At 38.2% G+C, this 27,912-nt stretch overlaps 2 protein-coding genes across 4 annotated transcripts; one reads left to right on the forward strand and one right to left on the reverse strand.

The window, feature by feature from the left end:
• Positions 1-134: 134 nt before the first annotated feature.
• HNRNPAB (heterogeneous nuclear ribonucleoprotein A/B) lies at positions 135-7,000 on the reverse strand. Its single transcript, XM_083351746.1, has 7 exons — positions 6,758-7,000; positions 6,214-6,622; positions 4,479-4,647; positions 4,239-4,397; positions 3,527-3,658; positions 1,614-1,701; positions 135-1,403 (listed from the first exon to the last, which is right to left on the reverse strand). Exons 2-7 carry the CDS (start codon positions 6,540-6,542, stop codon positions 1,336-1,338), a joined length of 945 nt encoding a protein of 314 aa, XP_083207872.1. The 5' UTR covers positions 6,543-6,622; positions 6,758-7,000; the 3' UTR covers positions 135-1,335.
• A 1,474-nt stretch (positions 7,001-8,474) lies between these two features.
• On the forward strand, positions 8,475-24,767 carry NME5 (NME/NM23 family member 5). Of its 3 annotated transcripts, none has more exons than XM_083356935.1 (6): positions 8,475-8,563; positions 16,314-16,470; positions 18,828-19,033; positions 19,515-19,615; positions 24,060-24,178; positions 24,649-24,767. In XM_083356935.1, the coding sequence occupies exons 2-6, from the start codon at positions 16,342-16,344 to the stop codon at positions 24,727-24,729; spliced, it is 636 nt and encodes a 211-aa protein (XP_083213061.1). In that variant the 5' UTR covers positions 8,475-8,563; positions 16,314-16,341; the 3' UTR covers positions 24,730-24,767. The 3 variants fall into 3 exon arrangements, with proteins under 3 accessions (XP_083213061.1, XP_083213059.1, XP_083213060.1); XM_083356933.1 differs by lacking the exon at positions 8,475-8,563 and adding an exon at positions 15,660-15,947; XM_083356934.1 differs by lacking the exon at positions 8,475-8,563 and adding an exon at positions 15,660-15,937.
• The last annotated feature ends 3,145 nt before the right edge of the window (positions 24,768-27,912 follow it).

The raw sequence follows: 27,912 nt of genomic DNA on the forward strand, positions 1-27,912 counted from the left end.
GATCTTTACCCTTATTTGGCAGCAGGATTGCTATCAGCTAATATCTACTGAAAATAGTAATATGACTACAAAATAGCTCAGAATAAGCTTGGAAGAAGCTATAGAATAGTTTGAAAAAAACTTGGAAACAGTACTGAAAATCCAATGTTTACGCAGCTTTAATATTTGCTTAATAATTTTAGCATGAAATGTTTAATTCTAAATACTAATAAAACACATAAGAGTACAAAAGCCAGTCAGATTGACAGATTTAAGTATGATCAATGAACCTAGGGAAGTTTCAAATATAATGAGTGTACTACATAAGCATCCAGGAGTTTTGTACATATGTTATTGAGCATGTTTTCAGATTTAAATTGAACTTGCATATACAAAAAAGCAGACTATAGTGTAAGCATGTCTAATATTGTCTTGTGTGTGTAAATACAGCCTTGAGCCCTTCAGTATTTTATTTATTTAATTCTACAAATTTACTCCTAAATTCCTATGACCTTTATTCCTACACAATAATACACTATTCTTAATCCTAAGATTTTCCTGAAATATAATACTTGTTCTGCTTCCTGGTTTTTCCTACCTCAACAATACTCTGAATTTGTGATTAAACAATTAAGTTTTGCTGGTTTTTCATCAATTTCAGGGTTAAAACATGCTCTAAATCCAACTTCTAAGATTTACGCATCCAACCAGCCACCAGCATTTCTAATGAAATTCTAAGGCTTCTTTTCTCTGAGCTACAAAAAGGATAGCTGGAATAATGGCACAGGATACTGTATTATGCTTTTTTATTCAAAAGCTAGAATAGCATCAATATCCATGTCATGGTGAATCAGAACACATGTAAAATACCTTACAATACATTAGATTCCAAAAAGGTACCAAAAAGTACAGTAAAATTAACACTTCCATTACAGGAAATGTATGACACAAAACCAATACAAAATAAAAAGGTGGAAAGTGATACTGGTTCCCTAAGATGCATCTCATTCTGTACAACTGGAATAACGTAGTTAACTCCAACGGGCAGTCCCTAGGTGCAGAAGCTGCAGCTTTAAGCAAACCCTCAAAATCATTTCAATTTAACCTATCCATAAAATCATTAATCTTCAGCAAGGCTGAAATTTACACACCACACTCTCTAGACAACTATTACCTGTAAATATTAAACAAAGACATTTCCAGGGAAGTCTTCAGATACACATAACAGGCCATAGAAATGTATTGTAAAGTTAATTTTGGTACATAATTGTAATGTCCATCTACAGCATTAAGTACAAAACATATGCAGTAGTTTTGTGCATTAGAGCATGCCACTGCATACCTGAATACTTTTGATCAATATGGCTTGTAGTTATTCTGATGACCACGTCTTGGAGCCTTCCCATAATTTGAACTGCCTTGACCTATAAATAAGAAATCAAATGCATTAAATTAGTATTTAGTCATACTTGCAGGTATCTATAGCCAGATCCCCTCCAAAATATACATAATACTGAATAATTGTAGTCTTGACAGCTACATCCTACATTCAAAAACTCTTTATTCTATAGAAAGGAAAATCACCTGGAAAACCCTGTATTTTAGAATATGTCCATACTAGAGTACATACATACCTCTTCTTCCACCTCTTCCTCGGCCGCCCCCAGAACCAAACTGTTGCTGCTGATATACTTCTTTTGGCTGTGCTACCTTGATTTCACACTGAAAAGACCATAATGTAAAACAGATGTTCTTAACATACAGTACTACATATACATATTGCAAGTTTTAAATGTTCAAATATCTGGATTACAAAAACACTTCCAAAATAATGAAATCTGAGGGCAAATATTCTAGAGAAATTTCTCCTGCACAGAATTTAATACTGTACTAGAATTTATAAAATATAAGCTCAGCACTTCTTTCAAAACTGAACTTTAATCTCTCAAGCTGCATAAACCTAGTTTAAATTATTAAATTTCCATATGCTGTCTGCCACCAGGAAACAGGTATAGTCAACTATGGCTAAATATATCACATGAACATAGTCAAAAGTGTACAATAGTCCTCAACTCTTCATTTAGGTACCATTTGAAGTTACAATGGCACTGGAAAAAGTAATTTAGGAATGGTCCTCACACTTATGACAATCACAGTATCCTCAATCATATGACTAAAACTCAGGAATTTGGGAACACCCATGTATTTATGACAGTTGCAGCATGTTGGGGGTCATGTGAAGCACAGTCAATGGGAGAAAATAGATTCACTTAATGAACATCCAATTCATTGAACAATCACGGCAAAAAGGTCATAAAAACTGACACAACTCACTTAACAAGCACACTGCTTAGCAATAGAAATTCTAGCCCCAATTGTGGTCTTAGTCAAGGATTACACCTATTTTTCATCTGTTAGTGCTATGAATGCCAAGCACGAGTTTTAAACCATTAGACATTGACTATAATCCAAAGCAAGGGAACACATGCCTCCCAAATATTGTTGAATTATAACATCCACCATCCCTCACCATTTTCATGATTATTGGAGTTATTGGCAGTTGAAGTTTGGCAACATCTAAAATTCTAGCACTCTAGCTCCCCCACTATAAGCTCTGCTCTTAAAATATGCTTCCACATTCTACCACTATTTGTACTGCTTTATATCCTTCTGCTTCAAGTAGTCCATATTCTAATCAAGCAACTTCCTACCTTTGGCTAAGTTACCTAATGTTATATATATGTTTTCAAGTCTTGTTATTCAAGTAATTTAAAAAAAAGTTTAAACGGCTTAATTTCCTTACTATCACAAAATCCAAGCAAATTAATAAATTAATGTTAAATATGCTTATTCTGTCCATTGTTTAAGAAACCTTTATCCTTCTAGCTATACTCCTAATTCAGGGCAACAACTATAGAAAAAGTAACAAAATATAGTTCCCGTTTTGAAAGCGATTGCATTTTAAAGAGTGGCTTTAAAGGCAGCAACGATTATTTCCAATGATATCACATTGGTAAGATAAATATTTTTGCCTACTTTCTTCATACATCAAACTAGCCCTGTTTTTCACTCATTTGTGGAACAGTGTCAAATCATATTTAATGATGGGCTCTACATATTTCTCAAATTATATTTAGCTATTAACTAAAACTTGTTCGGGATAATGTAATGAAAAATATTATGAATCACTTTTCAAAGTGAAGTAGGAAGCATCTAAGTTTAATATTGTCTAGAAACAGCCCTCACTTCTGGAAAAAAAGACAGGTACACTGTAATACCATCCACAATTACTGATGTTACTTCAAATCTTTGATTATGCAAAGGGATTAATCTGCATGTTGTTTCTAATTCTATAGTGCAAAAACCTAGCTCTTGTAGCTAAAAATATTATAGAGTACATATACTATGCTCATTTAGTCTGCTTCCTACAGTTTCCACATTCAAAATCAATTTAATTGTGTAATTCTTACTTTTCACGTTCCAACTATGTGAAAGTTATAGGGAGTGAATAGATCCCAATCCACTGTACAATAAGCAGAATTCCTACCTTACTACCACTGACATTGTGGAATTTTTTCTCTAAAATTTTCTTCACTGGTTCTTCTTCCTTAAATGTGATGAATACAAACCCTCTTCTTTTATTGGTCTTTGGATCCATTGGAAGTTCAATCGCTTCAATCTAAAGAAACATAGTATTTCAAGTTCACTTGAATTATGTACTACACTAACTTATTCAGTAATTCTGGTCAATCTCTATTTCTTCAGGGTATAACTATCTTGTGTTAAAACTAATTTATCAAGTACTAGGAACTTAGTAGATAAAGCTACAATAATAAATATAACAAATCCAAACTATTATTGCTCTGCAATTATGATTTGTATAATAATTTGCAAATCTCATGTAAGGATGACCATTTGGTGCTCTGAACAATTAAAGCCAGAACTATTTACTATAAATATGCTTTAAAAAAATCACTTACAAGGAAATACACAGAAATCAATACAAAAATAGATATATGGTACGCAGGGCTACATGATTTGTCAGCCATTTAAAGAAACACCATGATGTAACCTAATTTAACTGAAACACAAGCATATAAATACATATGTATGTATACTGGACACCTGGTGTACTGAGTAACAATCAATCTCTGGGTAATATACCCCATATTTCTACTTACAATTACTGTGGATTAAAACAATTTGCTTTACTATTTTCAGGTTAAAGTTAGCCTATAAACTTGCATCAGATTATATACCTCTCCAAACTCTCCAAAATATTCTCTGATTTTGTCTTCTGTTGCTTCTGGGTTAAGTCCACCAACAAATATTTTCTTCACAGGATCCTTTTTCATTGCCATTGCTTTCTTAGGGTCAATCACTCTTCCATCTAATTTGTGTTCTTTTTGCTCCAAAACCTACAAAGCAATTCAACAAATCAGAATGACAGAACATTTGTAGCATTAGCAGTAGTCCAAGTATCTCAGTTTATCACTCACCTTATCAACACTTGCTGCTTCTTTGAAGAGAATGAATCCAAAACCTCTTGATCTGCCTGTATTAGGATCCATTTTTATTGTGCAATCAGTTACTTCACCAAATTTAGTAAAGTAGTCTTTTAAGTCTTTTTTGCTTGTATCCCAACTAAGACCACCAACAAACATTTTCCTGCAACAAGGTAAGTAAGACATACTGAAAAATGATGACCACTATTACCGTAGCAATACAAGTAGTCCTTGATTTAGTCCTTGGTTTAGTGACAGTTCAAAGTTACTGAAAAAAGTAAGTTATTACCATTTTTCACACTTAAGACCATTGCAGCATCCCCATGGTCACATGATCAAAATTCAAGCATTTGGCAAATAGCATGTGCTTATGATAGTTGCAGTACCCTGTGGTCATATGATCACCATTTGTAACCTTTCCAGCTAGCTTCTAATAAGCAAAATCAATGGATGAAGCTAGATTCACTTAATGACATGATTTACATAACAGCAGTGATTCATTTAACTATAGCAAAAAAAGGTTACAAAATGGGGCAAAACCCCAATTGCCTTAATTAGCAATGGAAATTTGGAGCTCAGTTGTGTCTATGAGGACTACCTGCATTTCATCATGTCTTAGTATAACTGAACTTCTGTAACTTGTGATATATAGCCTTTCATAAAACAAGTTTACATAAGTTATACCTGTGGTTCAATTGCCTTGACTCAATTTCAGGCCCTGATACTTAGAATAAAAGCTAAGCAAACCAAAGTATTTCACTAGCAGAAGTCATAAAAAATAACGATTCTAACTCAACAGTTTTGAACATACAGCCTCAGCAAGACCCAAACTTTGTTTAAACAATACCATTTTTTTATTATAATAGGCTGGCTTCATTACAATCTTTAGATATACTCAAGCCCCCTGGCATTTCAATTTGGCTGAGTGGAATTATGTAAAAGGATGGTTTTTTTGTGAGAGGAAGAGACACAATCTCTTCAAGTCCAGGCTTTCCTTAAGAAAATTTAATGGAATGGGAAAAGCATACAAAACAGGTAAAATATAGTAAATAACGTATTATCACTTCTACAAGGATTATGCTGGGGTTCCCTGATCATCTAAAGAAACTAAAACTACATACATGCTAATTGACTTGCAATAGCTGGACCTGGGGATGTAGTTAAATTACACTGCCAGCAAATAAGTTTCAGAAACGTTATGTTCCTGTCCATTAAAGTTCTTAAGTAGCTACTTCTGACTTTCATCGAACTAGCAGTTAATATATTTTAGGGAGAAGCGGTCGTTTACCTTTTCAACTTTTAGTACAGATGCAATGGTATCAAGCTGTCCTCAAATGGCACTAGCATGGCACACAAAGAAGGGGGGGGGAAGGCCTAGACTACTGCCATTTCAGGAAACCAGAAGCCTTACCGCCCCTCCTTCCCCCACAACCACATGGCGCCAACAAAAGGCAGCTTCAAGAACAAAGGAGGCCCGACTACTGCAGCCCCGTTTCGGCTTATTGTCTGTTTCGACGGCAAAGATCAGGCCAGGAAAGGAAGGCCCTGCGCGCCAATCACCCTCCGCAAAAAAAACATCACGCAGGGCAAGAAAAAGCGTAAGAACCGGATTGGAGCCGAGCCAAAAGTGCGGGTTCGGGCCTGTCACTCCGAGCAGGTTGTCGCCGTGCATGGCGCCGGAAACCACAGAAAGTGGGCGGGGGCAATATAACGACGCCGCTACCCTTACCCCGCATCCTCTTCGTTCTTGCTTGCGTTGATCTGATCGCCTTCGGCTCCGTTCTGGCTGCCGCTAGCTTCTGCAGCAGCTACCGATTGGCCTGCCTCCTCGCCTTCTCCCTCGCCGTCCCCCTCTCCAGCCTCGGCCACCACCACTGCCGCCGCCACCACCTCTTCCTCTTCCTCCTCCTCCTCCTCCTCCTCCAGCTGCTGCTCCGGCTGCAACAGCTCCTCGTCGCCGCCACTCACGGATCCCTCGGCCTCGGCCGCCGCCGCCGCCGCCGCCGCCGCCTCATGCCCATTTTGGGTGGCGCCAAACTGGTGCTCCACCTCGGCCATGATTACTAGCCCAAAGAGTGCGCCGCTGCCTCGAACCTGCGTAAGCGACAACAACGGAAGTTCTCTCCCGTCAGCGAGGCCTACAAAAAAGAGACAGAGGGAAAGAGAGAGATGGCGCCTCCAAACGCACGGAAGGAGCGCGCGTCCCACTTGGCCTCGCCACGCGAAGGCAAGCGCCTCTTTCCCCCCCCCCCCCTCGGGTTCCCGAGACTCACGTTTAAACGCCGCTCGGCTCGCGTGCCCAGGAAAAAACGAAATCCGGTCCTTGAAAGCTTCGTCGCGAGCCTGCTGGTCTCTGCCGATGTCGTCAGCGGCTCCTCCCCTCCCGCGCAGTTCTTGACAGACAAACAGACACGACGGCGCACAGCTATCCGGCAGGCGAAAGCACGCTCCCGCCTGGCCTCCTTTTATAGGCTTCTCGGGTCGCGCGGCTACTCCGCAACAAACCTCTCGCTTACTGGCCAAGCGTGTCGATCATTCATGTAGGTGCTCCGGTCTCGTTGGCTGCGAACCTTCTTGCGTGCTCTCCTCGGCCCCGCCTCCTTTCTAACTGCTGGTTCGTGCGGCCTTGCGGCTGCCTGCGGGAGCGCGGAAATAGAATTGAGGAGGCCTCGCCGTCAGTGTCAGACACGTAGCCCTCAAGTTGTCCCCGAGTTCACTTTTCTAATGGGCGAAAGCTCTCCTGGGATGCAAACATAAGCATTCCAGCTTCCGAGCGTCTGGAAGTCGGCATTCTCGTTGGCAAAACGAGAATGGAACCTCGTTTCCCACTTGTCCCCACATAAGCGCCGGCTGATCTTATCGTCGCGCAGGAGGGCGTGGGAATCATGTCTCGGGCCGCTCCGTTTCCCGCCTTATTTATCTAGGTAACCTTGCACACCTGCCTCCCAACCGTCCAAAAGGAAACGGCCAGGCAGCGGAGGTGCTTCAAGGAGCGCCTGGGACAGATCCCACGTGGCTGCGAAGGGTTAATCAAGCCAGCTGAGGCACAGCCCCGGCTTTCGACAACTTGCGCTTCCTGAGGCGGGTGTCCCGCTGGCTGTGGTCTTTTGCCACAGCCTCTCTGAATAACGGGGGCTACCGTTTGGCGGCAGTGCTGGAGGCAGCCTGGCCCCTGGCCTTTCTGAGAGGAAGCGAGGAAGGAGAAACGGATAACAGACCAGTTGGGGGTCTGTTACAAAGGAACAGCTGTCAATAAAAAATAAAAAATGTATAAAATATTGAATATTTATCTAATGAAAATTATTGAGATTTTAATGTATTTTAATTTGGAAGGATGTATGTTCACCGCCCTGAGTCCTCCGGGAGAAGGGCGGTATATAAATAAAATTATTATTATTATTATTATTATTATTATTATTATTATTATTATTATTATTTATTATTATTTATTATTATTTATTATTATTATTATTATTATCTATAGTAGCGCTGCTAGGATTGCGCCCAGTTGCTTCGTGTCCTAATGTCCGGGGAATCGAGGAGTGGATAATTTTTTGCTCCCAATTAGACAATTGGTCTAATTGTCAAAATGCACTTCCATTCCTTTGCTCACCTCTTAACAACTCTTTTCAAAAAATAAAAGCAAGCCTAAGGCACAAGGCCACCACTGTAGGGGTGGGGGAAAATCCTCCACCATCCCAGAGTACATTTTTCCAGATTAAATTCTCAAACTCCAATCTTCAGTTCTTTCACGTAATACAAGGTTTTCTTTATAATGCTTTAAAAAAATTGTATGGGGGAAGGGTCTCAATTTTACAAGCACCTTGCAAAATGATGCTTTGGGAAGACTGCCACTTTAAAATTAAGAATTCATTCAATAAATAATTATAAAATGTATTGCCATTACATGATTCTACAGAAGTAAATGCATATAATTGCATCCAATTTATTATTAATTGCTGAAATATAATCTAAGTGAATGACTATCATTCTAGGATTCTGCACCCAAGTCAAAATAATATGACTGATGGGAGTTTTGATCCTTACCATTTCCAGTATTTCATCTGTCATCAAAAGATGTATGTATAGATAACTTAATGCATTTTAATTCTACTCTTTTTAAAATATTTTTTTATCTTTTCCCACTTCACCAATTCTTTATTTTTCATTAAAATATAAAACCTACAACTATAAGACTTCCGTTTCAAATTGATTCATCTCATTTATGATAAATCATTGCAAATCAGACATTTAATCTTTAAAGATATTTAATATAGTTGCTATATCTTTATGTGTAGCATTCTGAGTATGTCGGTATATTCCATGTACCTATTTACAGTGGTACCTCGGTACTCATCATTAATTGATTCCAGGAGGTGCAAACATTTTTCCCATAAGGAATAATGTAGTAAGACACCGAGAAGTTCTAGCTTATGCATCGAGTACCAAACGCATGATGAATACCGGGACAAAATTTTCATGTCAGAATGCATTGAGTACCAAATTCGATGAGTTTCAAAACAATTGAGTACCAAAGTACCACTGTATTTATTTCATTTATTTCATGACTTCATTCAGGAACTCCTTTCTTTCCTACAACAACCTTGTGATGATCAGATGGAAAGAAAACATCTGGCCCAAAGTTGCTTGGTGATTTTCCCAAAAAGATGTAGGACTACATTAACTTGGATCTCCCTGTTACAATTGGTGTGAAATAGGCAACATTATGTTGGCTTCCATTGAGATCCCAGCTTATAATAAATAGTGTGGCCATGCTTCAAAGAAAACAAGTATATTTGCACTTGTGGTATACTCACCTAAATGTGTCCAAACTGGCTTCATTATTAGCAGGAAATCCTATATGTGGAATGGATATAATATGACTAAGGCTAATATGACTACACTATCTTAATAAAAAATGTTATTGAATGGAAACGAGTTGATATATATATACTTTAAGTATATGGGCTGTAAAGATAGGAGTTTGGGGAAACTTTGTGCAACACGGTTGTAAGGTTTTCCACTTAGCCTCACAATTGTCCCAGTGTTACTCAGGAATTTAAGGAGCTGAAGAAACTCCTGAGCTGAGGTATCAGCAAGCAAACAACTTTTATTTTAATCAAAACAGAGTTGGGTGACCTTATTCCTCTTCATGGCTGGTAGAGGAATGAAGGCAACAACCAGGAAAGATGTCTTTCACCTTTTATACCTTTTCAGAACAAAAAGATCAAGTCTTTGTATCAGGAAGGAAAAAGTACAGAAAAATAATTCCAAGATGATGACATACACAGCAATCCAGGCTCCATCCGTAACTCCTTTTCCCCCTCCCCTTACCGTGCTCTTTTCATGGAAGCAATCTCCTGTATATAGAGCATGAGACATTTGCTTTTATGTAAATAATTTCCCAATGTAAAGCACCTGCACATGAACAAAGTTATATATAAAATGATTACAAAATATCACTATTAATATCAAGCTTAAGCATAATAAAATTATAAGCATAATAAAATCCCTTCAGTCCTCCCTTTTTAATATAAAAGCCGAATAGGCTTAGGGATTCTTGAAGAGGGGAGTGTAGATAAAATCATTGTTTTAGCTAAGGGGTGTCAAACTGCCGGCTGGTGGGCCGGACATGTCACGAGGAAACTGCGCCCACCCCATTACCGGCAATGGGGAGAAAGCTCCGATACTTTGCGCAATGTTACATGATGTCACAAGTTTGACATGTCTGCTTTAGCTGTTTTATCATTATAGATAGGAGTGGCAACAAAAGTTAGTCCGGATATAGTGAATCTAACAATATTCTGAACAAGTGGGATAAGGCATGGTAAGCACAACAACCCTCCCAAGGCCAAGACCACAATGAAAAATATCCTTTTCCAATCATCAAACATTCCCGAAAACCATCCCCCAACATCCAGTGCTCCTGTCCATATCTGGACAGGGACATACGACAACGTTTGCATTCTATCAGTGATTTCTTTGACATATTCCTTATATGTAATGTCAGATTGGGGTCTAATAATGCAATTTAGGGCCACAAAGATGAAATGGAGGGCCCATTTGGTTGGATGGTCCTTTTCTCAATCTGCTAAGTGTCATGAATGGGGAAGTGAAATGAGGCAAAAGGGTTTAGAAAAACTAAATGAAACATTCCAAGACCCCAAAATGAACACAAATGACGCGATATCTGCTTAGAAAATATGTTTATTCTGAGTATAAAATTTAAGAATAAATCTACTCCTATGTACACATGGCAAAGGAATGAATCTCAATCAGTATGAGTATGCGATAGTTTATAATGAACAGGTGAGAGAATTAGTGAAGGATAAATAAAAATAATGAAAAGTTCTATGGTGTTAAATAGGAGAAGCAAATAACGTTTATATGATCAAATTTAAAAAACCAAAGATTTAATAAGACCTGAAAGAATAAGGTGAATTAGCAGTCTCAAATTTCAACTATATTATCAAAGCCAACTGTCAAAATTCTTTCTTTGAAATGGTCAGAATTAACTCATTGGTTTCAATATCTCTAAATAAGTAGCATAGTTATTGAAATTTGAAACAGAACAACATACAAGTGAAGAAATGTATGATAAAGTGAGCTAAAATTTTGGTTATACTATATAAATGGAACAGTGGGAAAATATGTGATTGAAAACACTGAAGTTTAAATTTAACTCTTAAGAGTTAAATTTAAGATTTTACAAGATGCTAGGGAAAGAGGGGGACTTAAGGCGCCGAATTTGAAATTGTATTATGATGCGGTTGCCTTGACGTGGGTTAGTGATTGGCTTAACTTAACTAATAAGAGAATACTTCATCTTGAGGGTTGGGATTTGGTATATGGATGGCATATTTGCTTTACGATAAGAAGGTGGACAGGGCTTTTAAATCCCATATTCTTAGAAGTGCTTTGTTGCGTGTCTGGAAAAAGTATTATTATAAGTTAAATTATAAAATACCGATTTGGGGAATTCTTGGACACGCGATAGAGGGCGTATCTATGGGAGTGAGTTTGGATATGGTTTCTTATAAGGAATTACTTAGATTGGAAGGGAATGATTGGCAACTTAAATCATTAGATGAGTTAAGACAAGAAAACATAAGTTACTCTTGGTTTCAATATACCCAATTGAAAGCTAGGTGGAAGTTAGATCAAAAGGTTGGCGTCACAATTATAGATCAAAATTTAGTAAAACAAATTAGAGACTTAAATTGTGCACATATAAAGAGGATATATAATGCTTTAATTGAATTGGATTCGGAAACGGAATTAGTTAGAGATTGATAAAGTGGGCACAAAATATTCAGGAACCAATTTCGTTGGACACTTGGGAGATAATTTGGGTCAGAAATGTTAAATTTACTCAGGCTCAAAACTTAAGAGAAAATTTTTATAAAATGTTTTATAGATGGCATCTGGATCCCAAGAAGTTGTCTAACATGTATCCTAACTTACAGTCTAAATGTTGGAGATGTGGTAGTTTAGAAGCCAACTATTTTCATATGTGGTGGACTTGTAGAAATATAAAAGCTTTTTGGATTAAAATTTGGTGGAACATTCAAAAGATTTTTAAGAGAAAGATAAAGTTTTCTCCGCAATTGTTTTTATTGGGTATTGTTGTAGATTGTGATGTTAAAGAAACCAATTTGATGTTGAATATGATAACAGCAGCACGGTTACTGGTGGGACAATATTGGAAGAAGGATAGTTTGCCTACTATAGAAGAATGGGTGCTTAAAGTTTCGTATCTTGCAGAAATGTCTAAGATTTCTGCTTACTTGAAAGATCATTCACAGGAAAGATATATTTCAGTTTGGAGGAGATGGATAGATTATATTCAGAATAAATATGGGACTAAAAAGTTCCATTTAGCTTATGAGTAGATTTTAAAGGGATATTGTTATTGATTGTTGGTACTTTGTATATATTTATGTTAAAGGGGAGTTAAAGCATATTATGAATTTGGTGAATTGTATATTATGTATAATTTTTTATTTAGAATATGATTATTATAACTATAATCCTGTATTTAGCTCTGGGAAGTGGGGGGGGGGAGTGGGCGGGTTTGGGGTGGGGGGGATTTGGGGATATATTGTAAAATCTTGTTTTTGTAAAACTCTTTAATAAAAAAAGAAAACACTGAAGTTTACATTGTTATATCTTAAACAGAATTTTTGTATGTCATCAGAAAAATTATCTAGAAAATTTATGTTGAAAACATGAACAATAAGAAGGAACATTTTATCATGTTTGATGGATATGTAAATAGCTAGAAAATTTTGGATTCAAATAATACATTGGTTCAGAAAATATTAAAAATTACAATTGAGACCAGTGATTTTTCTTTTGGGACTGATATACAAACAATTGGAAAAAAGTCATAGAACTTCCTTTGTGTATATCATAACTGCAGTGAGATTATTGTATGCACAAAGATGGAAAAATTCAACACAACTTGCAATGGAGAAATGGTTGATGAATATCATGGCACTTGCTGAGGTGCCTAATTGACTTCTTTGATCAATAAAATGCAATATCTACATTCAGTGCTTTTTTTCTTTAAAAAAAAGTGCCGGAATTCTCATCTTTGCGGGCACAGGAGGCGGGGGTGGGGTGGGGGGTGGCGCTGCTGCAGTCATGGGTGCAAGGGGTGTTGGTGGCAGGCTGCCCCCCGGGGCTGGAGCCGGCACGGCTGGTGCTGGTGCTGGTGCTCTATATGGCGGGGCTGCGCAGGGCAGGCGGCGAAGGCGTTGCGGGCCAGGCAATGCAGGGTGGCCACTTAGGCACACAGGGTGAGGCGACGGTGGCACAGCTCCATCACCAGGTAGGCCACCAGCCTGGCTAACACGGGTGAGCTCAAGGAAGGAGTGCACATGGACTCTGCAGAACCCACCTCCCACTCCTTGTCCTCTCTTACTTACCTAGTTGAGATGGTGTAGTTGGGCAGCAGGGAGGGATGCAAAGTTCCTGCCAACTCTCCTTCCCTGCAGACAACTTGCCAGTGCAACGTTTGCCAGCCAGGTCTTTTGGCATGCTTAGCAGCAATTTTGAAAGCCAATAGAGGGAGTAGCATAGCTTGTGCAAAAGCTTTTTTTTTGTGTGCAAAAAAGGGTGCTGGAACACCGTTCTGAGCGTTCTATGGGAAAAAAAGCCCTGGATATATCACATATAATTGAAGATTGTAATTAGTTGCGTGTGCACGTTCAGCAAGTATGATGTATTTGTGCTGGCATTTCTAGGCCTCTTTCCAACCACATCCAAAAAAATTTGTAACAAACATTGGAATTCTTAAGGCCATGTTAGGTATTTCCCAGCAATCTGTTACTGGAAGGAAAAAGCAGTCCCTGCTGTGTTACTGATCCCATCCTTCCGAGGTAGGTAAAATGATGACCCAGATTGTTGAGGGCAATAAGCTGACTTTGTAAAAATGCCGCTTGGGGGGGGCCTAATAAGCAGGCATATACATAGAATGAAGGCTATTGCTAAGCACATTGATTTGTGCTTAGATTGTAAGCTGCCCTGAGTCTTCGGAGAAGGGCGGGATATAAATGGGATTAAATAAATAAATAAATTTGCATGTATGCAGTTATCCTTAGGGTGCCATAGTTATATATGTGTATACACACACACATACATACATGTAAAAAGGTAAAGGTAAAGTTTCCCCCGCACATGCATGCTAGTCGTTTCCAACTCTAGGGGCCGGTGCTCATCTCCGTTTCAAAGCCGAAGAGCCAGCGCTTGTCCAAGGAAGTCTCCGTGGTCATGTGGCCGGCATGGCTAGATGCCAAAGGCACATGGAACGCTGTTACCTTCCCACCGGAGTGGTCCCTATTTTTCTACTTGCATTTTTATGTGCTTTTGAACTGCTAGGTTGGCAGAAGCTGGGACGAGTAACAGGCGCTCACTCTGTTACGCGACACTCGGGATTCGACCCGCCAAACTGCCGACCTTTTAATCGACAAGCTCAGCGTCCTAACCCACTGAGCCACCGCATCCCCTTTCATTAAACTAGACATACCCAATTAAACTAGACATACTCAAATACCAATTTGGTGTCAGAGAAAACCTCTCTACTACTCACAATGATAAAGGGAGGGAGAGGGAAAATCCATTCAGGCAAGATTCTGTTACTGCCACCTTCTAACAAAAATAGTATTAAGTATTCATAACTCTGGTTTCCTAGTCTGGATTATCTCAAAAGGCTGTCATCAGCATATTTTTATTTTATGGTACAAACATTTTATATCACTTCTGGAATAGAAATTGTAGAAACAAGTGGAATGAGATTGCTTACCCTGTAGTTATATTTTTGCCAAATATAAATCTATACAGTCCATCCAATCCCCGAATCAATGCAGAGTGTTAAAAGTCTGGCATTTTCACAAATCCATTTAAAATGTTTATTGAATTATTCATTGTTAAATATGGATTAAAAATGAACATAATGCAAATATGTTAATTACTTTAATTATCAAAAGTCTATTAACTATATGAAGTATTTCCTTTCCACTACTGCTCTAACAGGGCTTCCAGTGAAAGATCAGCAGTTGCAAACAGTTGACTATCCATCTTTTACATTGCTTCATTTTTAGGTGGCTTTTCTGCTTTCCTAGGAAATTCTTAGGAAATTACCAATGATCCTAAGAGCGATACTGGCAGAAGAGGAATTTACTGCTGAGTGGTTCCCTTTTGCTAATTGATTGAAAGAGGAGACCAGTCTAACTGGGAAGCATCTAGTTAATGAAAGAAGTACGGTAGTAGGCTTTTTCGGGAAGGAACGTGAGTTTCATTCTTCATACAACACCACGGACGGGGCTAGTATGCAAAGCGACCAAACCCGCCTTCCAAAATGCAGGGAGCCACTAGTTGGCAGAACAAATATTATTTTTTCTGATTTCCTGTGTTCCTCCCTCCAAATTTTTGTAGCCCACATCGGTAGTTTTAATTTTAAAATAATACATCTACCAAAGTATCTACGGTTATGATAGGAAATGTCTGCCCATAAAAAGGCTAGCGATATGCTGTAAAACCTCCACACAAAATGTTAAAAGCGAAGCCACTGTACGTTTCGAACCTGACCCTGTCGGCTACCGTAGACATCGTGTTTACCCGGTAGTTTGACTGGTTGTCTAGCAACCGTATTTGGCCTGGTAGGGCTTAATTAGCAGGCATGTAAAGGCGATTTCTCGTTGGGGTGGCTTTGGCTCGGTGATACCGAAAAGTCACGTGCAAAATTACAAGTGGGGGGTGGGCGGCAGAGAAAGGCGTTGTCGTTTGAAGTTGCAGTTCTCTGCACGCTTACTTAGCACTTACGGTAGTTCATGAGATCCGTGGAAAGGAGTTAGGCATGACGATTGGGCATAGATAGCATTACGGAGGACTGCCATCCGATCATTTTCATCGAGGGGTAAAGCCCCAGTAAATATAGCAGTATTGGTCAAGTAAGCGTTGGTAAGATTTCTGTAATTACTCAGGTGTTGAAATTTACAAAAACATTGTTTAGCTTTCTGGCAAAGAAAAGGTCAAATAGCTCTACTTTTCTGGATGATGCAGGAGGCACCATCTCTTAGCTTGTCATTTTGTTCTTTTGGGAAATAGGCTATTTCCATATGATTTTTAATTTGCAAGCCAATGATGAACTTTCAGCACTGTGTCCTAATTCTTAGCTAGAGTAAATGTGCATACTAGGTGAGAAGTCCTATTTTGCCTAATGCAATGTAATTTGGAGTAAATTTTTATTTTGAAAGGTCAGATTACTGTTCTTTATTTCCTCAAATAAGAACATATGTTAAATGTATAATAATTCTTTCATTTCAGTGGGAAAACGTGAATTTTAATCTGAAAAATGCAGGCTTTAATGCCCAAACCTCAAATTTATGTTGAACGAACCTTGGCAATCATCAAGCCAGATATTATCAACAAAGAAGTAGAAATAGAAGATATAATTCTCAGATCAGGATTTACTATTGTTCAGGTAATACAAGATAAATTTGGATATATAATTTATCTTTTTCAGGGTTATGCTTTCACAAAAGAATGACAGAAAGATATTGAGGAACAAGGCCCAATTAAAATGTGATCATGTTAGATGATACATATTATTTAGTTGTGAAAGAAGCTTGTAAGCTTATGTTGCCATATCAATAACATAACTGAACTGGATAGTCTTTAACTACTGACCAAAACCAGTGTAAATAGAGCAGGGCATATGTCTATTAGAAAATAATTTTGTTATATGCTGTACACTGTAAAACAATTGTATGCACTTTGGGTTGCTACAATACATTTTAAGTTTTAATAACAGCTGTGAAATTCCAAGATCACTAAGATTAATTCACACTTATTATATTCCATAATCATTTAACAAATATTCTTGATACTCTAATGTGTGGGTCACTTCTTATTATGTAGAACTGCTTGAGCTAATATTTTTATAAAATATACATACTATTTTTATATAGGAACTGACAATGCAGCAGTTCTAGAGAAATATTGTGTCTATAGATAAGCTATTACACATTTCCACTAGATGTCACTCTTTCACTACAGGAAACTCAAATCAAAGACTTTTTGTTTTTGTAAAGCAGCAATTCCTTCTGAGATAGATAGATAGATAACCTTTATTGTCATTTTTTACTGTGGGCACAATGGCACACAATATTGCTTGCTCTCAAAGTGTACACATACATAACACAAATTTAAACATACTATATACAATATATGTATAAACCTACACCCTTACCTATAAGTAACATATAAATATTAATCACAGTCCATCTTGAATACATAATGGAAGGAGGAAGTTTTAGAGTTCACAAGGTTAATACTGTATGGAACAAAATGAATCTGAATGTTCTGCTTCAGATACCACGAAGCCTCCTCTCAGAAGGTAACAAAGAAAACAGGTCATGAAGAGGATGTGTAGTGTGCCAATCTTGCGGACCCTGCTCAAGCAATGCTTATGTGTCCTGGATGGAAGGGAGGGAACTGCCAATAATCTTTTCAGCCATCCTCACCACTCTCTGCACCGCCTTCTGTCTGAAGCAATGATACTTCCAAAACACATACAGACTGTGATGCTGTATTGTCATTTTTTACTGTGGGCACAATGGCACACAATATTGCTTGCTCTCAAAGTGTACACATACATAACACAAATTTAAACATACTATATACAATATATGTATAAACCTACACCCTTACCTATAAGTAACATATAAATATTAATCACAGTCCATCTTGAATACATAATGGAAGGAGGAAGTTTTAGAGTTCACAAGGTTAATACTGTATGGAACAAAATGAATCTGAATGTTCTGCTTCAGATACCACGAAGCCTCCTCTCAGAAGGTAACAAAGAAAACAGGTCATGAAGAGGATGTGTAGTGTGCCAATCTTGCGGACCCTGCTCAAGCAATGCTTATGTGTCCTGGATGGAAGGGAGGGAACTGCCAATAATCTTTTCAGCCATCCTCACCACTCTCTGCACCGCCTTCTGTCTGAAGCAATGATACTTCCAAAACACATACAGACTGTGATGCTGTATGACAGGATGCTCTCGATCGTCCCTCTGTAGAAAGTGGTAAGGACAGGGAAAGGAAAGCATAAAGCGTAACAGTAGTAACAGTAGTAACAATAAATTTGAATGACAAGTTTGTGGTAAACAGGGATTTCATTTTAAGACCTGAGTGGTCTTAATGTTAATTAAATTTCATTTAATATTTGTATTAAGAATTAGTATTTTGAGGCCATCAAGAACCTGTAAACTGAAACAGAGTATTATGAAATTTGGAAAAATTTGTACGATTGGTTAGAGATGAGGATTGCTGAGATGACTATCGATTGATTAGCTGATAACGTAAGGACTTCTTATTAGTACCTATATCAGGACACAACTGAAAGATATGTAAATACAACGTTGACAACTGAAAGATGGTTTACCAGAAAATTTACAGATGTTATATGTACATTTTGTTATACTCTGTCCCGTCAGAATGTATTTTAAGTTTCTGTTTTTCTTTCTGTAACATAAGGTAATACTAATAGCAGTGTTGTAGCCAGGGAAGTTGAATCATGTCCACTTTTGTTTTTAAATGTACATTTAATAAAAAAAATTAATAAAAAAGAACCTGTAACTATTATTACAAACTCCCCTATACCATCAGCTGAACAAGAGGGAGGTCTAAATGGTTAATCTATATACGGTACTAATCAGAAAGAGCTTCATACAGATTACTGTGCTTTTATAGCAGTACAGTATAGTTATGCAAGGTATCATATTTGATTGCTTTCGAACAGTGCATTTAGAGATATTTTTCATTTCATTTATAGAAAAGAAAGCTTCAGCTAAGTCCAGAGCAATGTAGCAACTTCTATGTAGAACAGTATGGGAAAATGTTCTTTCCAAATCTGACAGCTTACATGAGTTCTGGACCTTTAGTTGCAATGGTTCTTGCTCGGCAAAAGGCAATCTCATACTGGAAGGAACTTCTTGGACCTTCAAGTACTGTAGTAGCTAAGGAAACACATCCTGACAGGTAAATTAATTAATTACTTAAAACTATCTTAAAATGAACTTACAGATTTTACTATTCCACTTTTGATTTCACAAGTATTTTCAATTTAAGACTACGCAATGTAATTATGTTTCATATATTTAAAGAATTTACTTGTGTATCAGACTGATCTCTAAACAATATAAAACTTCTCTGACATACCCCTGGGCTGTCCTGTGTATCTGCTATATGAATTAGGACAATTTTATAGATTAAGGGTTATTTTAGTAAAGGACAGCAATACCTAAGGGACAAATAGAAGAACCATGGCAGAGATCCATGTACTTCTGTTTTATTAAATAACAGGTTAAAAAAAGACTAATCATAAGCTTATTTTAATTATTGCTAAGAGTATTTGTGGGGATATTCCTGTAACTCAATGAAAGTTGCATTAGAGTCATACTGAATTGAAATTGAATAGTTTTGCACTGCATCTGTGTGAACATATCTGTGTTGCTTTCAGTTTAAGAGCAATCTATGGAACAGATGATCTGAGGAATGGACTTCACGGTAGTGCCAACTTTTCCTCAGCTGAAAGAGAAATCCGATTCATGTTTCCTGAAGGTATGCATTTACCATCTTTCCTGCTATGAAGAAATTAAAGAAACTAAATATAGCAGATTGTTGTGTAATAATGTCACCCTGTATGTACATACCTGGTAGAGAAAATCAATTTATTTTGTGTGTGTATATACATACACCTCTACATATCATATCTCCTCACCTTTTCTCTAACTGTTGAAGGCAGCATAGATGATGAGTTTCCTTAATTTTATCCTCCTAATAGCTAAACAGTGTGAGGAGTTGGACCAACCATTCACTCTCCGCCAGTGCTTTTTTTCTAAAAAAAAAAAAAAGGTGCCGGAACTCTCATTTTGTTAATCTTTTATTTATATATATATTTATATATTTATTTATATAATTAAAAAGTTATATATTCAATTCTTAACATAAATTTAATTTATTGTATTTAAGGCAAATGTTCATAGTAAATTCCAAAGTTTTGCCCAATTCTCGTCTGGCAAATCTTTGAGATTTGAGCCAAGTTTAATCCATAATTACCTTTAGTTTTTTCATCTGTTTTTGGCTTAGATGAAGTAATGCATCTTTCAGGCATTCACCAAATAAACTAGAATTTGTTGTGAGCATCTCCTTCAATACAAACAGCTCATAAGCCGGACCTATCTATATTAGCAACCACATTATTGATGGCTTGTACATACCATTTTAAAGATATGATCACATTGGTTCAAATGAATGAGATGCTCCTATAACCCAAAATGCATGCTATTAATTCATTCCTGCCAAAATAGTTATTTTCATCAGATTTAGTTCATGATGAACTTAGAACACTCTGTTTTATCAAATTTATCATGAAGACAGCATAATAGGCCGCCATAGGAGTAAAAAAATGTGGGATAGCTCCCCCATGTTTATATACTGCAGGTGAGTATTGTAAAGATGGAATATTAATTTTTTTATCTACTTGGAAAATGATGTGTTGCACTTTAATAGAGGAGACAACTTTTGCATATATAGTATGACATATATTGAGTTCCTTTTGGAAGGACTAGCAGTGGGAGATAATAGATGTCTAATACAAGTGCATATGCTGCCTTCAACATATATGTGTTTAATTGATGGAGTCATGTTACTGACAAGATAAGGAATTGCAAAGTAATGGTTATTAATACATAAGTTAAACATTTTGTTTCTATTTCTTTACAACTGCTGATAAAAAATGGCCTGGCTATTTTCAAATTATACACACAAGAGAACAGGCTTAGGTGAGGGGGAAAGTGTTACAATTCAATCTATTTATGAATATGAATGAATATGTCCATAATTGCCCAGTGTATTTTAACAATGATATAGAATTGTGCTATGAGGACCTTACAATTTACATTTCTTATTCTTGGGGAATTAATGACAGAAAGAAAATGGATTGAAAAAAGTAGATGCAAAAGTAACATTAGATAAATATGAGAAAATATAGTTGCATATCCTTAAGTAATTTATGAAAAAAATGCTTAAGATTACCACTTCAGATATACAAAATCTACAAGAATCCAGATAACTACTAAAATAGTAGCCATGAGACACAGTTCCTTGCTAAAGGAGGGTGACCCCCAGCCCCTCCAGGCCACACAGGATGATGTGGTCAAATCAGGTTAAGTCAGTGCAGCAGTTCAGGGCCAATCCGTGCGAGGTGATGTGTCTCCCGCAAGGCACACCAATGGCGCAGAGCTTGCAGTCACCGAGCCAGATGCTGGTGTGGCGCGGCGGGAGGGCGAGGGTGGCAGGCAGGCTGAGGCGATGGCAGGCATTGCGGGCCAGGTGCTCCAGGGCGGCCACATAGGTGTGCAGGGCGAGGAGGCAGCGGCACAGGTCCAGCACTGGGTAGGCCAGCCACCCCTGCGCCCCATGTGTATCACCTCAGTGCCCTCCACTGCTCCACCAGCGCCACCACCACCCGCCCCACGCAGCCTTGCTGTGTAGAGTGGGCCCCGCGGCTCCCACAGCACCGTGGTGTTGCCGCTCCCGTCTCCTCCAAGTATCTTCAGGACTACTGTTAAAAAGAGGTGGAGAGGGAAATTGTGTCCGCCAGGCCTCGCCTCCCCATTGGGCCAAGGGTCTTGCAGAGGGTAGGGTGGACTTGACAAATGCGAGTTATTTTAGGAGGGGGTTTCTTTGCCACTGTGTTTTCTCCTTCTGACTTGTGGTCAGCCTGGCTGACACGAGGTGAGCACGAGACAGGTGCACACATGTTTTCCCTGCTTTGGTGCCAAGTTTTCCATGCTGCAGTGTGGCATGGAGAGCCTTGCTGACAAGGGTGAGCACGAGGCAGGAGTGCACATGGACTCTGCTTTTTCGGTAGGACAGAATTAAGTGCTGCTTCCCACCTCCCACTCCTGGTCCTTTCTTACTTACAACTAGGAGATGGTGTAGTTGGGCAGCAGGGAGGGGTGCAAAGTTCCTGCCAACTCTCCTTCGTTGCAGACAACTTGCATGTGTAACATTTGCCAGCCGGGTCTTTTGGCGCGCTCAGCAGCAATTCCTATTGGCTTTCAAAAGCCAATAGAGAGAGTAGCACAGCTTGTGCAAAAGTTGAAAAAATGCATCAAAAAAAGGTGCCATAACTTGGTTCTGAGTATGAGAAAAAAAGCCCTGCTCTCCGTTCAAAATCAGTATAAGTTTCAATTTGTAATCTTTATCATAAGTCCTCATGATGATATGAGACAATATTCATTTGCAACTCAAATGTGCTAGCACAAATGAGGTTGGTATGTGTGATGCTCCTATTAGTATTTGAATTGGATATCTGCATATTTTCTGTAGGTCATTCTAGTTTATCATCAAGTTTTTATTGCATAATTATTCCTAGCTTTTGTGAAGTTTATGAAGGTTGCAAATTTTCAAAACATAATTCAAAATGAGTTCAGACGGGCTCCAAATGGTAACAGAGACACGTGGCTGATATTGACCGCTATATCTGAGATATTTTTTTTTCTTTAATGGTAATCCTTTTGTTATGGGTTACCATGTGATAAGCTCAGATGAACTGTATATCAGTATTATATATCAATAATAAGCTCTCTGTGGCTCCTTTTGACTTAAGACTTTTCTGGGTAAACAGAATAACAGAATAATAGAGATGGAAGGGACCTTTGAGGTTTTCTAGTCCAACCCCCTGCTCAGACAGGAAACCCTATACCATTTCAGATAAATGGTTGTCCAATCTCTTCCTTAAAACTTCCAGTGTTGGAGCATTCACAGCTTATGGAGGCAGGTTGTTCCACTGGTTAATTGTTCTAACTGTCAGGAAGTTTCTCATTAGTTCTAGTTTGGTTCGCTCCTTGATTAATTTCTATCCATTGCTTCTTGTCTTGCCTTCAGATACTTTGGAGAATTGGTTGATCTGTTCTTCTTTATGGCAACCCCTTGATTCATAATGCAAGAGAAAGAAATTCAAGAGGAAGCTTTTTGGGGAAAAAATAGATTGTGGTTCTTGAGATGGCAGTATTCTTGGTAGGAGGCCAAGCTAATGCTCCAGTTGAACCTTACATTTATCTTTATCCATTTACTATATTTGTACCCATTTGGGATTGACAGACAACAATATGATAATCTAATTAATTACATCTTGGACTGCAGCCTGCAAAACTACAGTAGGGATATCATAATAAAGTCGTACAAATTTGGATGACTGTTGGCTGGCAAATAACTCTGCTGCTATCTAGTGGTGCTACAAATTGCTGTTGTGCAAAAATATAAGCAGAAAAGCTGTAGATTTTTTTAAGAAGGACTTCTTGTTCTAGAGTTTAGTTTAGAAGAAGAAATCAAAGATGATTTGTAATGCAAGAGAGTGGGGAGGCTTTCTGGGCAAAAAAATCTGGGAAAAATGTGGTTCTTGAGATGGCAGTATCTTTGGTAGGAGGCCAAGCTAATGCTCCAGTTGAACTTCTGAAATGTTCATTGTATATTTCTTATGTGATGATGCTACTTACTTGAAATGAGTTTATGCATTAAAATCTCTTCCATGCCATCTAATCTCCTATTGAATATAAGCTGATTTAAAGAAGAATTATTTATATTTGGATCCTGGGTTCAATATGACCCTTCTGGAAAACATGAATTCAGTTTGTTTATTATCTGGCAAACGAGGTATGATTCCAAATCTTATTTGAACAGTCCATGTGGAATCAGTGGCATACACGTATTGTAAGAAAAAAAGGCTTTATTTTTTACTCTCCCATAGTTAATTATTATGAGTGAGTACACAACATGATGGAGGGGGAAAAACAAAATTTACCATGTTGTTATGCTGAAATACAGTACAGTAGTTTTCTTCATGACATTCTTTTCTGTATTTTAAAAATAATAATAGTGATTTCAGCTTGAAATGCTATTAATCTATGGAGAAGACAAGCGTGGAATATGTGTTCAGCAGTAGAAGGCAAATTATTGGTTTTAAATCAGTATATTAAATGTATTTCTTTTTTTTCAGTATTGATTGAACCAATTCCAGCTAAGCAAGCTGCTAAGGATTACCTTAATTTATATGTCATACCTACTCTACTGAAAGGACTGACAGCTCTATCTAAGAAGAAACCAGCAGATCCTTTTGTATGTATCACAAGAAAGACCCATATCAAGAGGCAGAATGAGTATGAGATAACAACTGGTCGCCTTACTTTGCTAAGGACAAAATGTCCCTTGCTCTATAACAGATAGAAATCCAAAGGAAAAAATGACGGTTGATAAGAGCAATAGTTGTTTATATGCATATTGAGTTTGGTCCCTTCAAGCTAGAATGCCCATAATTGGTGAGCCTTTGTGTTTCAGGAGCAGTCTAGACTGACTGCCTCCTTCACCATCACCTACTCAGACAAACTGGTATATTTTCAAAAGCAAAGAATCATTAAAAGAAAGCTTTAGGAATTTTAAAGAGTTTCTACTCTCCTCACTGTTTTATAAAAGAGAAATATTAAAGGAATTTGGTCAGGAGAAATACAGAGTTTGAATGCCTCCTGGTAGCAAACCGTATCTTGATACAGAAATTAAACGAGGAATTTTGTTGTTGCTCTTTTTGATAGATATGGTTGGCTGATTGGCTAATCGAAAATAATCCAAATACACCTAAGTTGCGGAATAATGTGATTGTGGAGGAACCTTAAAAGAAGAGGCTGCCAGTTAAATCTTAACCAATTTCCTGCAAGTATCACAAGTATCCATATGTGGGCCTTAAACTAATAAAGAATATTTGTTGCAATTAAGGCATAAAACTAACAAGTGTATTTATTTGTCTAGTTCAGCTTTTTTTTTCCAACTGCTGACCTCTGGCATATTTGTGTACTGCAAAAGGTTCATAGGTGTGCCCTATTAGTGAGCCAGACTAAATGATAGGAAGTGTTGTGCAGCCAGAATACCGCTTTCATGACATCACTAAGGAGGGACTGCCTCCATTTCTCAATTTCTTCACTTGATTCCCCAGCAACTTGTGATGTCACAAGACTTCCAGTTTATCCACCTAATTTAATTTAATTTAATTTAATTTAATAACATTTATATACCGCCCTTCTCCCTGAGGACTCAGGGCGGTTCACAGGGCAGAATAAAATAGTGAATACAAACATTAAAAAAGATTAAACAAATTGCCCTAATTAAAACAGTATAAATACAACACTAAAAACCCCCAGAAAAGTTAAAAAAACAAAAATAAAATAACCCCAACACTCCCCCTCAGGCTAGGCCGGCTTGTACAAACAGAAATGTCTTAAGATCGCGACGAAAGGAGCGAAGATCGGGCGCCATCCGGAGCTCAACCGGTAGCTGATTCCACAGCTCCGGAGCGCCCACAGAGAAGGATCTCCCCCTGGGGGCCACCAATCGACATTCTCTGATCGGTGGCACCCTGAGGAGGCCCTCTCTGTGGGAACGCACAGGGCGCAGGGAGCTTGATGCCGGCAGCAGATGTTCCCTGAGGTACTCCGGCCCCATGCCATGGAGTGCTTTAAATACCGTTACCAGTACCTTGAATCTCACCCGGAAGACAACTGGCAACCAATGCAGCTCACGGAGCAGAGGCGTAACGTGGGAGTATCGGGAGACTCCCAACACCACTCTCGCGGCTGCATTCTGTACCAGTTGGAGCTTCCGAGTAGTCCTCAAGGGCAGCCCCATGTAGAGAGCGTTGCAGTAGTCCTAAAAATCCTTCATGCCATAAGATGAAAAAGACTGAGAACCACTCATCTAGTATATATCTCACAGTTATCCAGATGATAAAAACAACTAACCTGAAGATCCCCATTTTATCTCAACAGACTTGTGAGAGAGGTTGGTCTCAGAGTCACTAGCTAAAAACTGTTCAGCTTTTAGATGGATTTGAAACAGAGTCTCCCTAGTTCTGGTCCAACATGTGAATTGCTACCACAAACTGTCCTTGGTACAGAGTTTGATGTAGTGACTTTTTAACTATGTATATATAAAAGGATAGATCCCAATTAACTTGCACAATTCTTTATTTGTATTAAAGCAATTAATTTATAAAACCAAAAATATATACTTTCATTGATGCATGCAGGCATTGATAGCAAAGAAAATGTATTTGGACAGAAGTTTAATCAACATTTTAAAGTTTTTTTTAGATCACAATATAGATACAGTTAGTCCTCGACTTACAGCCACAATTGAGCCCGAAATTTGAACAGTCACTAAATGAACAGTTGTAAGTTGAGGACTATCTGTATTAACAAATGAAAATTAACACATAGCCAGTTTTCCTAACTGAAATGGTAAAAATTCTCTTAAAATGTACGTACACAATTTATTACCCAAACTGGCCTCTGCTTCTAAATATTGGAAAGTAGCTAGTGAACTATTCCTATTTTTAGAGGAGTTCTGAGTATGATAGAAAGGGATCCAAATAATCAGGCCTAACAATGCCTGATCTGAATAGACATATGAAAAGCATTGTTAATAATACTTAATATTTATTAATAATACTGAAAGACAAAAAAAATGCCTTAGTAAAAGTATCCTATTGATATTTTTTTTGCAAAAAGAAAACCTGTTGATCTTCATGACAATTCCATGTGGGTAGTAGTGGCCTGATGGACAGTACGTAAGAAAAATATTTTGTCATAGTCTCTCCAAAATGTCCCTCAATAAATGTAACATTGATATAATGGAATAGAAGAATAAGATAGACATTTAACTAAAGAACAAAAAGCCGAGAATAGTTTTTAGAATTGGCAAGAGAAAGCAGTGAGGTCTGCCAAAAATCTGGATTATTGCTGTTTAAATTGACCTTGGATATTTTGGATTTTGAGTTGAACAATGAAACCACCAATTTTGCAGATGATATTAAATTATTTAGTACTTCAGATTAGGCAGTACAAAATAGTGCATTTTAACCATTATTATTAAATAAGCCAGATGGTTGAGTTTCTATGACATAGTAAGGTAAAATGAGAGTGTGATGTAGCATGATGATTGTCCTCGCCATTTAATGTTTAGGAAAATCTTTGTGCTATGGTGGGCTGTCTCAAAACATCAGTTCATGGAACATCAGTTTAAAACATGGATGTGGATTTCCTGCAGACCTGTTACTAACCATTGGAAAACTAAATGCTGCAGTATGTAATCCTTCATTTAAACTCAGCTATACCTTATGCCTTATTTCCTTTGAAAGCAGTTCTGCTGCCTAATACGGTGTAAGTTACTAGGATAAGAAAGCCATTTGGAGTAGTCATCCAAATTTGTTGTTGTTAGCTGCGAAGTCCTGTCCGACCCATCGCGACCCCATGGACAAAGTTCCTCCAGGCCTTCCTGTCCTCTACCATCTTCTGAAGTCCATTTAAGCTCATGCCTACTGCTTCAGTGACTCCATCCAGCCACCTTATTCTCTGTCGTCCCCTTCTTCTCTTGCCCTCAATCTTTCCCAGCATTAGGCTCTTCTCCAGTGAGTCCTTCCTTCTCATCAACTTCAGGATCTAGCCTTCTAAAGAGCAGTCAGGGTTGATCTCCTCTAGGACTGACTGGTTTGATCGCCTTGCAGTCCAAGGGACTCGCAGGAGTCTTCTCCAGCACCATAGTTCAAAGGCCTCAATTCTTTCTTATGGTCCAACTTTCACTGCCATACATTGCAACTGGGAAGACCATAGCCTTAACTATACGCACTTTTGTTGACAGGGTGATGTCTCTACTTTTTAGTGTGCTACCTAGATTTGCCATGGCTTTCCTCCCCAGGAGCAAGCGTCTTTTAATTTCTTGGCTACAGTCCCCATCTGCAGTGATCTTGGAACCCAGGAAAATAAAATCTGTTACTACCTCCACTTCTTCTCCAACTATTTGCCAGG

Source organism: Vipera ursinii (genome assembly GCF_947247035.1).
Source record: "Vipera ursinii genome assembly, chromosome: 2".
NCBI lineage: Eukaryota > Metazoa > Chordata > Lepidosauria > Squamata > Viperidae > Vipera > Vipera ursinii.

What these genes read in the sequence shown, in the direction of transcription:
- HNRNPAB (XM_083351746.1), bottom strand. Translation starts at nt 6,542, where the DNA reads ATGGCCGAGGTGGAGCACCAGTTTGGCGCCACCCAAAATGGGCATGAG. An exon ending in AAGCAGCAAGTGTTGATAAG is followed by an intron (nt 4,398 to 4,478) that starts GTGAGTGATAAA and finishes ATTGCTTTGTAG; the next exon opens with GTTTTGGAGCAAAAAGAACA. An exon ending in ATTTTGGAGAGTTTGGAGAG is followed by an intron (nt 3,659 to 4,238) that starts GTATATAATCTG and finishes ATGTTTCTTTAG; the next exon opens with ATTGAAGCGATTGAACTTCC.
- NME5 (XM_083356935.1), top strand. Translation starts at nt 16,342, where the DNA reads ATGCAGGCTTTAATGCCCAAACCTCAAATTTATGTTGAACGAACCTTG. An exon ending in CAGGATTTACTATTGTTCAG is followed by an intron (nt 16,471 to 18,827) that starts GTAATACAAGAT and finishes TTTCATTTATAG; the next exon opens with AAAAGAAAGCTTCAGCTAAG. An exon ending in AGAAACCAGCAGATCCTTTT is followed by an intron (nt 24,179 to 24,648) that starts GTATGTATCACA and finishes TCTTTTTGATAG; the next exon opens with ATATGGTTGGCTGATTGGCT.